The sequence below is a fragment of the Coffea arabica genome, chromosome 6c, assembly GCF_036785885.1.
Source record: "Coffea arabica cultivar ET-39 chromosome 6c, Coffea Arabica ET-39 HiFi, whole genome shotgun sequence".
NCBI classification, from domain to species: domain Eukaryota; kingdom Viridiplantae; phylum Streptophyta; class Magnoliopsida; order Gentianales; family Rubiaceae; genus Coffea; species Coffea arabica.
Window position 1 is genome coordinate 16,989,157 of NC_092320.1, and position 14,855 is coordinate 17,004,011.

General features: G+C 36.3%; 1 protein-coding gene across 1 annotated transcript; it reads left to right on the forward strand.

Annotated features, from left to right (window-relative positions):
• Positions 1-783: 783 nt before the first annotated feature.
• On the forward strand, positions 784-2,472 carry LOC113693069 (protein TEEBE-like). The gene is made up of 3 exons (XM_027211651.2): positions 784-871; positions 1,063-1,560; positions 1,973-2,472. Exons 1-3 carry the CDS (start codon positions 784-786, stop codon positions 2,422-2,424), a joined length of 1,038 nt encoding a protein of 345 aa, XP_027067452.2. The 3' UTR covers positions 2,425-2,472.
• Positions 2,473-14,855: the final 12,383 nt, after the last annotated feature.

Here is a 14,855-nt window from a genome sequence, read left to right on the forward strand (position 1 = left end):
CCCCATATCATGATAAGTTGTTAGCATTTAGAAAAGGATTAACTGCATGGAGATTTACTAATTACACTGAAAACCCTATCTCTTTGCAAGTCAAGGAGATTTTGCTGCTGATATGGGCCGTCTCGTGTCAAAATGATATTTTAATTCCTTTCATATCAGTTTCACTAGGTAAGTTATCTAATGGAAGATCGACTTTTTTCTTGCAATGAGATCAGGTGTCTTGACATGTTCAGTTTAAGTTTCTGTTTCATAAGTTAAGCACATGATCGATCAGGGCACATGACAATGCATTTATTTGGTTGAATTGCAGTTTGTAAATCAGAGAATTCAGTGGAAGTTTCCATCCAACAACATATGATGCAAGTTAATTTAATCATCCCGTACACATCAAAACTTTCATTTAGAAGTCATCTTCCAATCTAAACATGACATGTATGAATCCAAGGTAGAGAAGCCAAGAAGATCTTGAATGTGGAGGAGGCTCTTGGATGTCCAAGAAACTAAACAGCAATATAAAATAGAGGTCTAGGAGGCAAACATCAGATGTAATTAAAGAAAGGAGGTTTCATTGAAGGCTAGCTAGTTATTGTAAAACCACTAGATTAATTAGTGTGTAAAACAGGTCGATTTTCCGAGCAAATACTTGAGACAGTTGGCCACATCCTCCGCCTAGTTTCATGGCTACAGCCAAGAATACCGTCCAAACAATTCATTGGACATTGTTATATACAACCCTAGTTCCTCTTTAGCTTCCATTCTTTATTGTATAAATTTTTGCAGAAAATGGCTCCCTTTCAAACTCTCTGCATTTTGTTCATCTTTTCTATTTGCGGAAGCTTTTCGTTCGCTGCAGTCACCCTATTTCTTGATGGTATGCTCGAACCTCTCTCGCTATTTCTCAACAAGTAACTTGCCAAGTCTACATCACTAGATAATCAAGATTTTGCCTCAGGTTCTTTTTCATGTATATATACCCAAAAGCTAAAGAATGAGTGGAAAATTTCACTTGCGGCAATTAATACAAATTATGCTAATCGTACATGTCTGTCTATTAATTTGCAGGTCTACTAGAAATCGGTAACTTTGAAGAAGGACCAAAGGCATCAAATCTAAAGAAAACAGTGATCATAGGAAAACACTCCTTGCCCAAATGGGAGATTGATGGTATAGTTGAGTACGTCTCAGGTGGACCACAACCTGGTGGTTTTCGCTTTGCAATTCCTCGTGGGGCTCATGCAGTGAGGCTTGGAAATGAAGCTGCCATATCTCAGCATGTCAAGGTGAAACCTAGAGCAATCTATTCTTTGACCTTTTCAGCCACCAGGACTTGTGCCCAAGATGAGGTGCTAAGGGGTTCTGTCCCTGGATTCTCAAGTCAACTTCCCATCCAGACATTGTACAGCAGCGATGGTGATGATACTTATGCCTGGGCTTTTAAGGCTGCTTCTGATGTTGTTAAGGTCACATTTCATAACCCGGGGGTTCAAGAGGATCCAACCTGCGGACCTCTCCTGGATGCTGTTGCCATCAAGGAGATATTAAGCAATGGGCACACTAGGGGTAAGTCCTCCTTTCCAAATTATGCTTAATATTATTAGTAGGCTACCTTCATATTCTTCATTCTTCACCTTCTAGTCATTTTTTACAAATGGTAAAATTGGGCCTCAGTATTCGTAAATGTTCTGATTCTCAGTTCTAATTCCAAAACTACAACTTTCTGGGGGATATAACAAATTAGGATCTGATCTAACGGTGGACCAAATATTAAATGACAATAATAGTATACTTTTAATTAGACGGTAGAAATGTCGATGCAATATTTTTCTACAATCATCTAAAATTTGGTCGCAAATAAGTAGAGTCCATGTAAACATTTCCCTTCTTGTTTTATCTTAAGAAAAGAAGAAGTAAGATCCTTTAAATGCACAAACAGTGACTGATTGTGTAATTACTTCTGCAAAATGTGTTGCAGGTAACTTGGTAAGAAATGGTGGATTCGAAAACGGCCCTCATGTATTCAAGAATTTCTCGACTGGGGTTCTACTCCTTCCAATGACGTCTGACTCTTACTCAACAGTCCCCGGGTGGATTGTCCAACACCTCAAACCTGTTAAATACATCGATTCCAAGCATTTCTTTGTTCCACAAGGAAATGCGGCCATTGAATTGATTGGAGGAAGGGAAACTGCAATAGCACAGATTATAAGAACAGTGGTTAACAAGTTCTACCTCCTTTCGTTCACGATTGCTGATGCAAAGAACGGTTGTCATGGAGAGATGATGGTTGAAGCTTATGCAGCAAAGCAAACTCTGAAAGTTCCATTCAGATCTACTGGAACCATGGTTCAAAGTCACGGTTGCGGTCGCGGTCGCGGCCCGGAACGTTCCACATCGGTCTCGGCATATCGGTCGCGGTCTCGGTGAGACGCAAATTTTAAAGTATTTAATATTCTAAAAATTGTTAATAATATAAAAAAGTATGCTAAATAAAAATAATTAAAAATAGCAAAAGAAACAGCCATGTCAATCCGTCGCGGTGTGACTCGGCTGATTTCTCGTCTTGACTCGGGATAACTCGGAGTGACTTGACCGAGTCAATCTGTCGTGTGACGACTCGGCCGATTTCTCGACGAGTCAAGTATTTCGGTATCGTTTCGTCACGGTATCGTATCGGTAGGGGTCGAGACGGTGACGACTCTGCCGAGTCGTCTCGGTCTCTGCCGAGACTTCGAACCACTCAGCCGAGACTTCGAACCATGACTGGAACTGGTGGATCTAAGAGAGCAAGATTCAAATTCCAAGCAATTTACAACAGAACAATGATAAGTTTTTACAGCCCATTTTATCACATGAACATTCATGACTATGGTCAAAGATGCGGTCCTTTCCTGGATGATGTTAAAGTGTTCCCTTTCAAATAGTCATTTGCAAGCAGATGAACACTGAACAACTGCAAGGGCAACAAATTTTCTCTTTCATATAGGCTCCTTTTTATCGTCACTTGGGAACAAATTAAGCACAATTCTTATGCTCATGTTGGTGTTTAACCTGAAGATCACTGCTTCACATGCTTTGTCTTGTTCATTTTTTTCTTTTCTTTTACCCAATTTACGAATGACAACCCTTTCCATTAAAATTCTTTCTTTACCATATCATGCAACAAGAGGCATAGCAATCCTGATATTTACTGTTCTCTTTTCTCGTTTGCGGAAGTTTCTTTGCATCATCTTCATGGTATTAAACCGAATTAAGTTTAGGTAACGTTAAGAGTAAAGCCAAAAACGTTGAAATTATTCTTTAACTGGCAACTTCATAACGAGTTACACAAGGGAAAAGAAAACTCATTAAACCACAATCTATTATAAAAAGGGTAAACACATATAACAGCATATAATTTTGCTTATTGTCACATGACCTCTTTAAGGTTTCAAATAACCATATAATTCTCTTGTAGCTTTATGTGGAGCAAAAAATGGACAGAAAGCATCATCGGTTATGCACTTGAACTAGACATGCTTAAAAAATGCATATGATGGAATTATAATATTTACTTAACTCTCTTATGATTTACATGAATATCCACTTTACCTTCTTGTATTTTTACATTTATCCATATAATTCTTCTATAATTTTATACAAGATGGTTAGGCCATTATTCGTTTTAATACTCAAGCAAGGGCAATTTAGGTATTTCATTTAAAGATGCTATAGAGACTATTTTTCATCAAATTTCCACTTTACATAAAACTATGAGATGTAAAGCAGATGTTTTGAAATATTAGAGAGAATATGTAGCAATAAGTGAAACTACAAAAGGATTATTTGTAATTTATCCTAAAAAAATGCATTGCTCTTCTTTCCCGTGCTCAAGCTCTCATTCACCCTTTATTACTCTGCTGAAACCTCATGGTAAAACTCATCTTCGTTAAATTCGAACCCTCAAAATTTAATTGTTTGTCATAACACAAAAATTATTTTTGTGTGTAGTGTTTAATTGTGAGTTATCAGGCTAATTCTCTGGGAGAGTAGGCTGTGCCTACTAATATTTTTCTGGATAAGTTATTGAAGTTCTAAATAAAAGAAGAAAATGGTCAATAGCCTATCAACTAATGTTCGACTCCAGTTCAAAAGTTTAATAATTTTTTTTATTTTAGTATTAATAATTTTGAATAAAACTAAAATATTTATTTTGGAAAACAAATACTTAATTAAAACTAGCTGAACCTCTAGGTTGTTATCGGTTCAACTGATTCTTGATCGATTTTGACCTGTTCAATTAATTCTTTGACTTTTTAATTGAATCAGACCGAAGGCATGATCTGTTCGCGGTTCAATCGATCAAATTGGACGGTCCGGTCTAATTTTCAAAACATTGGTGTGATTTAGTACCAACAACAGGATAATGATACAATCTTTCCCACAAACAATTCCAAGGTTAGATTTCAAATATTGCTGCATAAGCAATCATGCTGACTTGAGCTCAAACCAATTCAGTGTCCAATTTATCCTAAATTATAACCTGCTACTTTGAAACCATTTTAGACCTTTCTACGAACTGATGCTCTCGAGGGCTCTCTTACTTCTTCTTGTGTAAGGTGAGGAATGAAATACAAGAGAATTACAGACCTCGAACAACTTCTTTCAAATAAAATTTTTGATTTGGAAAACAATAACTTTAGAGCAATCACTCCAAGGTCCATCGGATATATGAAATATTTGCGGTTTTACACTTGTGAAGCAATAGTCTCCCTGATGGGATACGTTCGTTTCTAAAGAATTGCACAAATTTGTTAGAAATGACCTTGCAGGGAAAAAAAATTTTGTTAATAAAATTCCACTTTTAAATTGTGAGATCTATATTAATGACAAAAAATACATCATTCAATATGTCACAGAAACAACAAATTTGAAACAGCTATGAATACACTAGATTTGAAAAATTTACAAATATTATATTGTAAATTCCTAATCTATTCTAAATTATATCAATTTCTTTGAACCCAACGAGCATTTGTGCATGTTTTCTCTTGCCAGATATGTAGTTTAACTTCTTCAAGTCCATTTACCAAGTTGAAATTTGACAAAATAGATTCAAATTTTCAGATTTGACAAATAGATCTGAAAATTTTGACATTTGACAAAGAAAAAAATTACAAAAAATTTAAACTAAAATAAAATTATCATTAGAAATCCTAAGAGATAAAAAGCTAGGCCTTGTTTGATAACTCAATTCATCACTTAAATTTAATGGATTCAGATAGTTTAATAACATAAAATTGAACGTCTGAATTAATTAAATGACATTGAATATATTTCTTAGGCAAAATTTGTTTCCAAAATTAAGTGATAAGTGATATGCACTCAAATGTATTAGATTTAATACTTAATAATTCAATAACTTAATAGATTCAGATTTCAAATTTCAGATTTCGAACTTCAGTTTTCAGATTTCAATTTTATCAAACGCACCATTAGTTGAGAAAATACCGAATTGATTTGATTATCTTTTATTAATTTGAGGATTCTCATTTTACATTCCAACAAGTTTCAGGGTGAACTTCCCCTAGAACTGTGCCACTTGAATTCTCTTCCAGTCATAGATTTTCCAACTAACAACATTTTAGGTGCAAATCAATTTTTAAAAAAAACATTCAATTATTATTGACCTTGCATCGTAAACTTAATTTTTAGTCATTTTTTTATTTCACATATATTATATAACAACAAGTATTATTTCAAATAATTTTTTTCAAATAATCTCTTATCCAAACACACCAATTGGATAGCCGAAACACGCCAATTGGATCTCCTGTGATGTGCTTTTTTACGTCCTATTCAAAAAATCTCCTAGCCAAACACACCGACTGTGATATTATCACCCCCCCCCCCCAACGAATTGGGCAACCAAGGGAAATGAGTACGAACATGGCATTGTTCTTCAATAGTATTAACCTCTCAATTGATCACTTTTGTGGTATCGTCCCTGACCTGACGAATTGACTTCACTTTCGAAATTGATATCTTTGAACTTGTCTGGCAATCAATTGAGATGAATGATTCAGTCATTTCAACGCAAAATTTGTTTGATATAATCCTAATCTCCTCCACCACTCACCAGCATCTTGGGAATGATTCCTCGTCCTGGAAACTCAACTGGTTGAAGTCTTTTAAAAGCCTCTTCAATTGCTGTATTGGCGGAACTATAGGGGCAGCCAAAAAAAAAAATTTCTGATGAAAAGTCAAATGGTGGAAATGTTCTTAAAGCTAATGAATTGCATTATTGGCCGATCTGCAGGGGCGGAAGGGGCAGCTTCCCCCGACCCTCCCCCATGAATTTTTTTAAAATATATATATGTAATAGGTAATTTGATTTGAAAAATTGTATGGTTTATATTTTGGAATAAATTTTTATACATTAATACTGCATACACTATCATCATTAGATACCTGATAATTAAATTGAATTCAAATCAAATTTTACACAGTGTCATGCATCTAACACAGTCAGTCAGTATCTAAGATTAACGTATATTTTTAGTCGATGCCTACGAATACACATACAATAGTCCGGAACCAAACTACATTGTTAGATATCTCCTATATGTACTACCCAAAAAATTTTCACGCAAAGTCGCCTTTGCCAAATCTAGAGGGTCATAAAAGGAGGTCATCCGTGATTGTAAATTCAGGCTAAATTTTCTCAAAACATCCACACATGAGTTGTCTTCCCTCTAAAAATGAGAAACAGTACATTCCCAACCGCTACATAGGTTTCCGAGAGGAGTGCCGCGCTTATCCAATAAATTAATAAAAAAGAATTAAAAAAACAAATACAAGGGCGAACACAAATTTCTTAGTCTCTCTAGTTAATTCATCTCTTTCTTTATCGTATTTATTAGGTACAGAAAAATAAATAAGAAACTCTTTTAACTTTTTTTTCTCACAAATCACTTCATTTTTGTAACATTCGTACAAAATCTTCAGTGTTTTTGTGGGAAAAATTCATTTTTTTTCAAGTTTTATACAACAAAGAAAAGCAAGAACAATTCTCAATAATTTTTGGCTTATTGACTTGCGCTCTAAATTCAAGTAAATTACTATATTATATTGTACTTAAAAAGTTTGCCTTATATTTTCTGATACTAGTACTTTAATCTGTCGATTTATTCTTTATTGAAGATGCTACTTTATATGCAATTGATGATATTTGTTTGGCATACTAATTATCAGCTCTTTATTTAGTACAGATCTTATATTTTCTGTTACTTGTACTTTAATCCGCTGATTTATTCTTTACTAAAGATGCTATTTTATATACCTTCAAACAAAAAGATGCTATTTTATATGCAATTGACGATATTTGTTTGACATACTAATTATCAACTCTTTATTTAGTAAAGATTTTTTTTATAGGCAATAAAGTTTGTTCCACATAGTTGAAGGATCTTTTTTTAGGCAACATTTTACATAATTGAAGTTGATTTGCAAATGCGTGTCAGTGTAGTTAGTTTTAATCGAACTATGAGGAGATTATATATAGTTTTTAAAATTATAGGAGTTTACGTGAAAATTCATTAAACTACTGGGGATAAAGTGTATTTTACTCAATTCTTGAATAAGTTAGTATCAGCTTCACCCACGAAGTCAAAATCCTGAATCCCCGGTGGCTATATATAGTTCAAGCAGTTTCACGTATGGAAGGCTTTTTACTATCTAAATCGCCTTTTTTAACAATTCAAAGTCCAAAGTATCTGTAGTACGATGAATTCTGGTTCCGGCAAGCCAATATTTGCGGTAGCTGCCCAGCTTCCCAGGTTTCTTCTAATCATGACAGTAGCTTTACTCAGCTGTTGCTATGAAAATGAAGCTGGTGCCTGCATAGCCTACGAGAAACAAGCTCTTCTGAGCTTCAAGAAAGACTTGATAGATCCCTCGAGTCGACTCTCCTCATGGACTGCTCCCGATGCTGATTGCTGCAAATGGGAAGGCATTGTCTGCGATAACATCACCGACCATGTGACCGAACTTTACCTTCGACATCCCAATGGAAGCAATCTCTGGAATCAGTATGGTCCTAGTTACTTTGATATGTTTGCCTTCAGAGGCAAACTAAATCCCTCTTTGCTCAACCTGAAACAACTTCGATTTGAGCCTAAATGACTTTGGAGGAGTCCCGATCCCAAGTTTTATAGGGTCTCTCAAAAGTATCGAGTATCTCAATTTGTCATATGGAGGATTTGGAGGAATCGTCCCACCTCAGCTTCGAAATTTGTCAAATTTACACACTCTAAGTATGGGAGGGTTGTATGTGCTTCAGGATGACAATCTGCAATGGTTGGCCGGTCTTTTCAATCTGGAGCACCTGGATATGACTTCTGTGAATCTCCGCGGAGCATCTAATTGGGCACAGGTGATTAATACGATTCCTTCATTGGTAGAGGAACACTTTGTTGCGGAAGCCCTACCAAAGTTAAGGTATAACGAGTAAATTATTGTACCTAAAATTGCAAAAATGGTAATTCCCAGGAAATATTTGGTGAGGCACACTGGCCTGCTTAAGTACCAATTTCCTAGACAGAATCACCTATATATGCACTTAATTGCACAATAACTCACTACAAATATACCTACAAATATAGCTACTAAATAGACAATAAAATAGAACACCAGAATTTAACGAGGTTCGGCTAATTTGCCTACGTCCTCGGACACTACCGACAATTTAATATTTCACTAGAAGAAATATTACAAAGAGAGAGAAGAAAGCAAGTTATTGGCTCTTGCTTGGTGTGTCTAATCCTATCAAATGATGCTCCTATTTATAGTTTACAAATGATAGGATTCCTAACAAAACTACCGATGTGGGATTTAGAAACTTAGGCCAAAGATTTCAAAGTCCTCAATTTTGGCTTGAAAAAGTCATCAATTGAGGCTTGGCTTTGAATTCAACAAATCTCCACCTTGGCATAATTTCTAATCCCACCAAAAATAAAAATTTTTTTTTTTCCTCAAATTCGGTGGTGTCTTCAAATGCGTTGTCAAGCGCCAATCTTCAAGTTGTGCACAACATTTATCAAATTCAAACAATGTTGGAATTTGATAGTTGTCACAACCTTCGTAAGCATATCAGCAGGATTCTCCTTGGTCTGAATCTTTTGAAGTAGTATCGTACTATCTTCCAAAATCTTCCTCACAAAATGATACCGTACGTCGATATGCTTCGTCCTTGCATGATAAACTTGGTTCTTTGCTAAATGAATAGCACTCTGACTATCACAATGAACTTTGATAGACTTCTGTCCAATTCCCAATTCATCAAGCAATCCATGAAGCCAAATTGCTTCCTTAACAGCTTCCGTAACTGCCATATACTCCGCCTCTGTAGTAGACAAAGCAACTGTTGACTGTAAGGTAGACCTCCAACTGACTGGTGCCTTAGCAAGTGTAAAAACATACCCAGTCGTTGATCGACGTGTATCTTGATCTCCTGCGTAGTCGGAATCACAATATCCAACTACGCCTTGACCAATCTTCTCATCCCGCTCAAATACTAATCCAACATCTACGGTGTTCAAAATATACCGTAAAATCCATTTCACAGCTTGCCAATGCTCCTTGCCAGGATCATGCATGTACCTGCTCACACACTTGTCCTACTGTCAACTTGACCGTATTTCTCCCCTAATGGAAACCAATCTTTCTTCTCTTACTGTCCTTGATCTTTCACACAATGGAATATCCTTCCTGCCCAGATGGATATTTAGTCTTGGTGCGCTAGTCTCCCTTGATTTGGGATACAATCAATTTCAGGCGCCATGGCCAGAAGGTCCCTGGAACTTGACTTCTCTCCAATTCTCGCATTTGCCTCAAAACATCCTAAATGGGTCATTACCCCTGGAGATTTTAGATCTAAGTACTCTCGTTTTACTTGATTTATCCAAGAACGAGATCGTCGTAGCAACCTGACAAACCTCCATCATTTTGACATGTCGGACAACAAGCTGAATTCCAGCATACCTAGCTGGTTGTACGAGTCCAGACAGATAAATTTTCTGAATCTTGCGCGAAACTGGCTGCAAGGTGTAATCTTGGAAGACATAGCAAACCTGAGCTCCATAGTCTCGCTGGACTTGACTGCCAATCAACTTACGGGAACAATAACTAAGAAGATATAGGAAACCCGTGCAACATAAGTTTCATAAGTATGTCAAAAAACAAACTCGAGGGACGAATATCAGATTTGATTGATGGTATGTCGGTCTGCTCTTCTTATGTTCTCAAATCCTTATATCTGGACAATAATCAGCTCTCTGGCCAATTAACTGATAATCTTGGATATTTTCAAATGTTGAGCAGCGTAACCTTGGTTCCAACTCCATATCTGGTCCAATCCCTTCCAACATAGGGGTCTTGTCCTTCTTGGAAACAATGCTTTTGGGAGATAACCAAATAAATGGAACTCTCCCTCCTAGTCTTGGAAAACTTTTCAGGGTAAAAGAGTTAGACATTTCTCGAAATATGATGGAAGGCATTGTGACTCAGAGTCAATTTGAGAATCTCACCAACATAAGGTACTTGAAGGCGCCTGGAAATTCCTTGACTTTAGAAGTAGATCCCAGTTGGGTTTCTCTGGCCCAGTTTTTATATCTTGATTTGAGTTATTGGAAATTAGGTCCTCAGTTTCCCAACTGGCTCCGTTTACAAAAGGAGATAAATTTTCTGGATTTATCCTCTACTGGAATCTCAGGTGCTATTCCTCCGTGGCTTTGGAACATGAGTACAGCATTTGATTACTTGGATCTTTCCTATAACCAGCTAAGTGGTGGTATTTCAAATATTTGCTGTATAAATAAAGTGCACCTGAGCTCAAACCAATTCAGTGGCCCATTACCTTCTACAACTCCTGATCGCCTGTTTACTTTAGACCTCTCCAATAATTCCATTTCTGGAGGTCTCTCTCACTTCTGTGTCATGGAGTTCGCCCAAATGGAAAAAGAACGATAGAGGTTCTTGATCTTGGAGAAAATCTTCTTTTGGGTGAAATTCCTCATTGTTGGATGAATTGGACAGTTCTAGGCTTCATTAGTTTGTCAAACAATAATCTAAGTGGAAGTATCCCAATGTCCATCGGATATTTAAGTACTCTGCTCTCTTTGCACTTGCGCAACAACAATCTCTCTGGTGACATACCTTCTTCCCTGGAGAATTGTACAGAACTAATTACAATTGACGTTGCAGGAAACAAATTAGGGGGGAAGTTACCAACTTAGCTGGGTCCAAGTCTTTCCAAATTGAGGATTCTCATCCTGCGCTCTAACAAGTTTAATGGTGAAATTCCTCCTGAACTATGCCACCTGTCTTCCCTGCGAGCCTTAGATGTTTCCAACAACGATTTTGTGGGTGTGATCCCGAGTCGTTTCAAGAACATTACCTCCATGGCAACAGAAGAGAGCGTTTACTTGCGCAATAATGAGACAACTTACTTCTATTCTGGTTACCCAGAGAGTGTGCATTTGGCAATTAAAGGAAATGCATACGAATATAACTGGATTCTTGGACTTTTCTGCAGCATTGACCTCTCAAACAACAATTTTTCTGCTCAAGATCCCTCTTGAACTAACCAATCTTTTGGGGTTGAAATCGTTGAATCTGTCCGGCAATCAACTGGGAGGAACGATTTCAAGCAACATCGGCCAAATGGGACGACTAGAATCTCTTGATCTATCAAGAAATCATCTCTCAGGGACAATTCCTTCTAGCATTTCAAAACTATGCTCCTTGGGTTTCTTGAATTTGTCTTTCAATAACTTGTCAGGGAAAATTCCATCAAGCACGCAAACGCTAAGTTTTGATGCTTCTTCCTTTGCTGGTAACCAACTTTGCGGCCGCCCCCTGACAGTGAATTGTGGCAGCAGCAGCACTGATGGTGTGACTGTAATCAAGGAAGAAAGTGTCGAAACTGCTGTGGATTATTGGCTTTATATCTGCATTGGTGTGGGGTTTGTGATCGGCTTTTGGGCTGTTTCTTTTACTCTAATACTGAAGAAGTCATGGAGATACAGGTTTGTGGATGAAGCTTGGTACAGGTTACAGGAATAAAATAGCAAACAACTGTCTTGTGACCTGCATCATGATGTAAACGAGTTGGTCCGCTATTTATATATTTTCTCATACCCAATTTACAGATTGATTACCCCTCTCCAGTAATAAAAATGTTTCTTAACCATGTCATGCAATAAGAGGCCACTCTTCCAGTTTGTGACATTTATACATCCCCTTTCTCATTTTCAAAAGTTTTATTCCACTACATTCATGATATTGGCTTGTTGACAGATTTCAAGAACACGGTTTGACTAAGTAGGAAAAAAAATTGAGACATAAAATTATGAAATTTCAGACAATGGATTTTTGACATTTTTGTGTCTACGGAGGAAGAAGTAAAACAAGAAATTAGAGCCACCATCCATGCAAATTATGTTAGTCTCCATATATTATTGATAAATTTTTAGTTTTACCCCCATTAAATTTTTGAAAACTATCCCCAATGCAAATTATGTTAGCCTCCATATACAAATTATGTTATTACACGTCCTTGAATCAATCAAAACCATTAAAATCTCATAAGCCAACAAAGAAAGAGCAGAGTGCAATGAGATCTCTAGATGTGGTGATGATTATCTTGGGAGAAGTTGTTCTTGTGTGCACTGGCAAATGCAAGGGGACTAGGAGTGAGGGATTGGCAAGCAAGATTTTGGAAATTCTTTCTGTATCCTATAAAAATGTGCAAATCTTTGAAAAGAAATTTGTGAATCTTCTACATATATCTTTTTAGAAATTAGGTTTTTGCCCCTCCAAAATTTTAAAAGTCCTTTTATATCCTATTAAAATATTAAAAGTTTCACTTATATTCTTGTAAATATTATACTTCGTCCTCCAAAGTTTTATCAAAAAATATGAGAATGCCTCTCAAGCATACATCTTGCCCCTCAAATCCCAAGCCCTGGTCCCGCTAGTGCTTCTGTACACATTAAGTATCATCATAATTCCTAGCTACGTCAAGCCATTTAATTTTGACTGCCGTCTTTCTTGTTCTAATTTTCACCGCTGGCATCCCATTATCACGGATTGCTGATTCCTGCTCTTGCAAGTTAAGCTCAAGCATGTATATCGCAAAGCCAACAGATGGACAGATGCACTAGCAAAGTTAGGTTGCAATCTGGATAAGCCTTCTGTGATTTTTGAATCATGTCCTCCTGAAATTTCTTTTGTTTTTGATGAGGACAAACAGAGGGTCTGCTTTCCCCGCTAGCTTTAGGTTGAATTGTAATAATAGCTTAGTGACAACTTTGTACTTCTGGTTAATTTATGCAATCATCTATTTACCAAAAAAATGTGGGCAAATTCCACTTTACACCCCCTATGGCTTAGCATTTTTTTACATAACCTCCCTATGGTTTCAAAAGTTATACATAATTTCCTCATGATTTGGATTAAAGTATCAAAGTGACGGGAATGATCATTCGTAACGGAATCATCTACAATGTCAAAAATACCCTTAGGTAAAGTTGAAAATTATTTATTAACCAAGGGGAGTTATGTGTATATTTTGAAAACTATAAGGAGGTTATACGGTAAAACATAAAAACCATACGGGATTAGTGTGTTATGTATTTATAAGGGTAAAAATTTCGACATTTTTAGAAGTTCTGTTACGAATGACTATTTCTGTCACTTTGACATTTTAATTCAAATCATGAGGAGGTTATGCATAACTTTTGAAACTATAGGGAATTATATAAACAAATACTAAATCACAGGGGGGTAAACTATAATTTGCCAAACAAATGTAGACATGGTGATTCTGTCAATTTCAGGCACCTGAAAGTCTCTTGTCTTCGTTTAAGTCAAGTCTACTTCGCTTTTAATGCCACAAGAAAAATTGCAAAGTGAACAACTAATAATTTGAGAATTTTTACGCGTTAAAGGAATTTAAGTGCCCTATGTGTTTTCGATTCCGGATCATAACATAGCAGTTTCATAACATTGTACAGATTTCCCAATAGATCAATGTTATGGACTATCAGTCTATCACCAATCATGCACACAATGTTGTTGTATTCGCGAAAATTTTTGATACATATGAATAAAACTTTTCATATATATTTGATATAATAATATATAATGTTATAACAAATTCATCAACCGAATGAAACTGGACAAAACCCAATGGCTCTGAGTCCATGACTTGTATACAACAACCTATTTGCGAACTTCTTAAATTTTAAAAATTTCCAATTTGACTCGGCACATTCTAATCAAGGCTTTCGAAGACCAAGACCTCAAATTTCCAAGTAAAACAAGAAGAATTTGAAAAAGGATACAAGTTTTCCATAATTATAAGCCAAGAATTAATGCATCAATGGTAATTAAAATTTTTGGCAAGCGATAGAGAAAGTACTACTATTAGCTGCTAATTAAAGCAAAATTTTGATTGATGGACAAATTCAGTCATCCTTAGTCAATGGCATTAATTCAAGCTGGAAAATTTCCACTCAACTTTCTTCCCAACAAACGAATATGTCTCTCTTTCCTCCACTTCTCACAGATAGTTTTCCAAATTCAATTCTACCCACTCGAGAATTTAAGACATACTAATTTCCACCGGCAGCTTCGAAGAAATGCTAATTTCCACCAGCAGCCTCGAAGTCATGCGTAGACCTGGTCCTTGTCCTGGAAAGAGCAGAGTACTGGCAGAAACCTTTGTGCATCCTAATGAACTGCTATATAAACATAATGGTTCAAGCAGATTTAACTTTTACGTACAGCTGGGATTTCACATTTCTACAAAATAAATC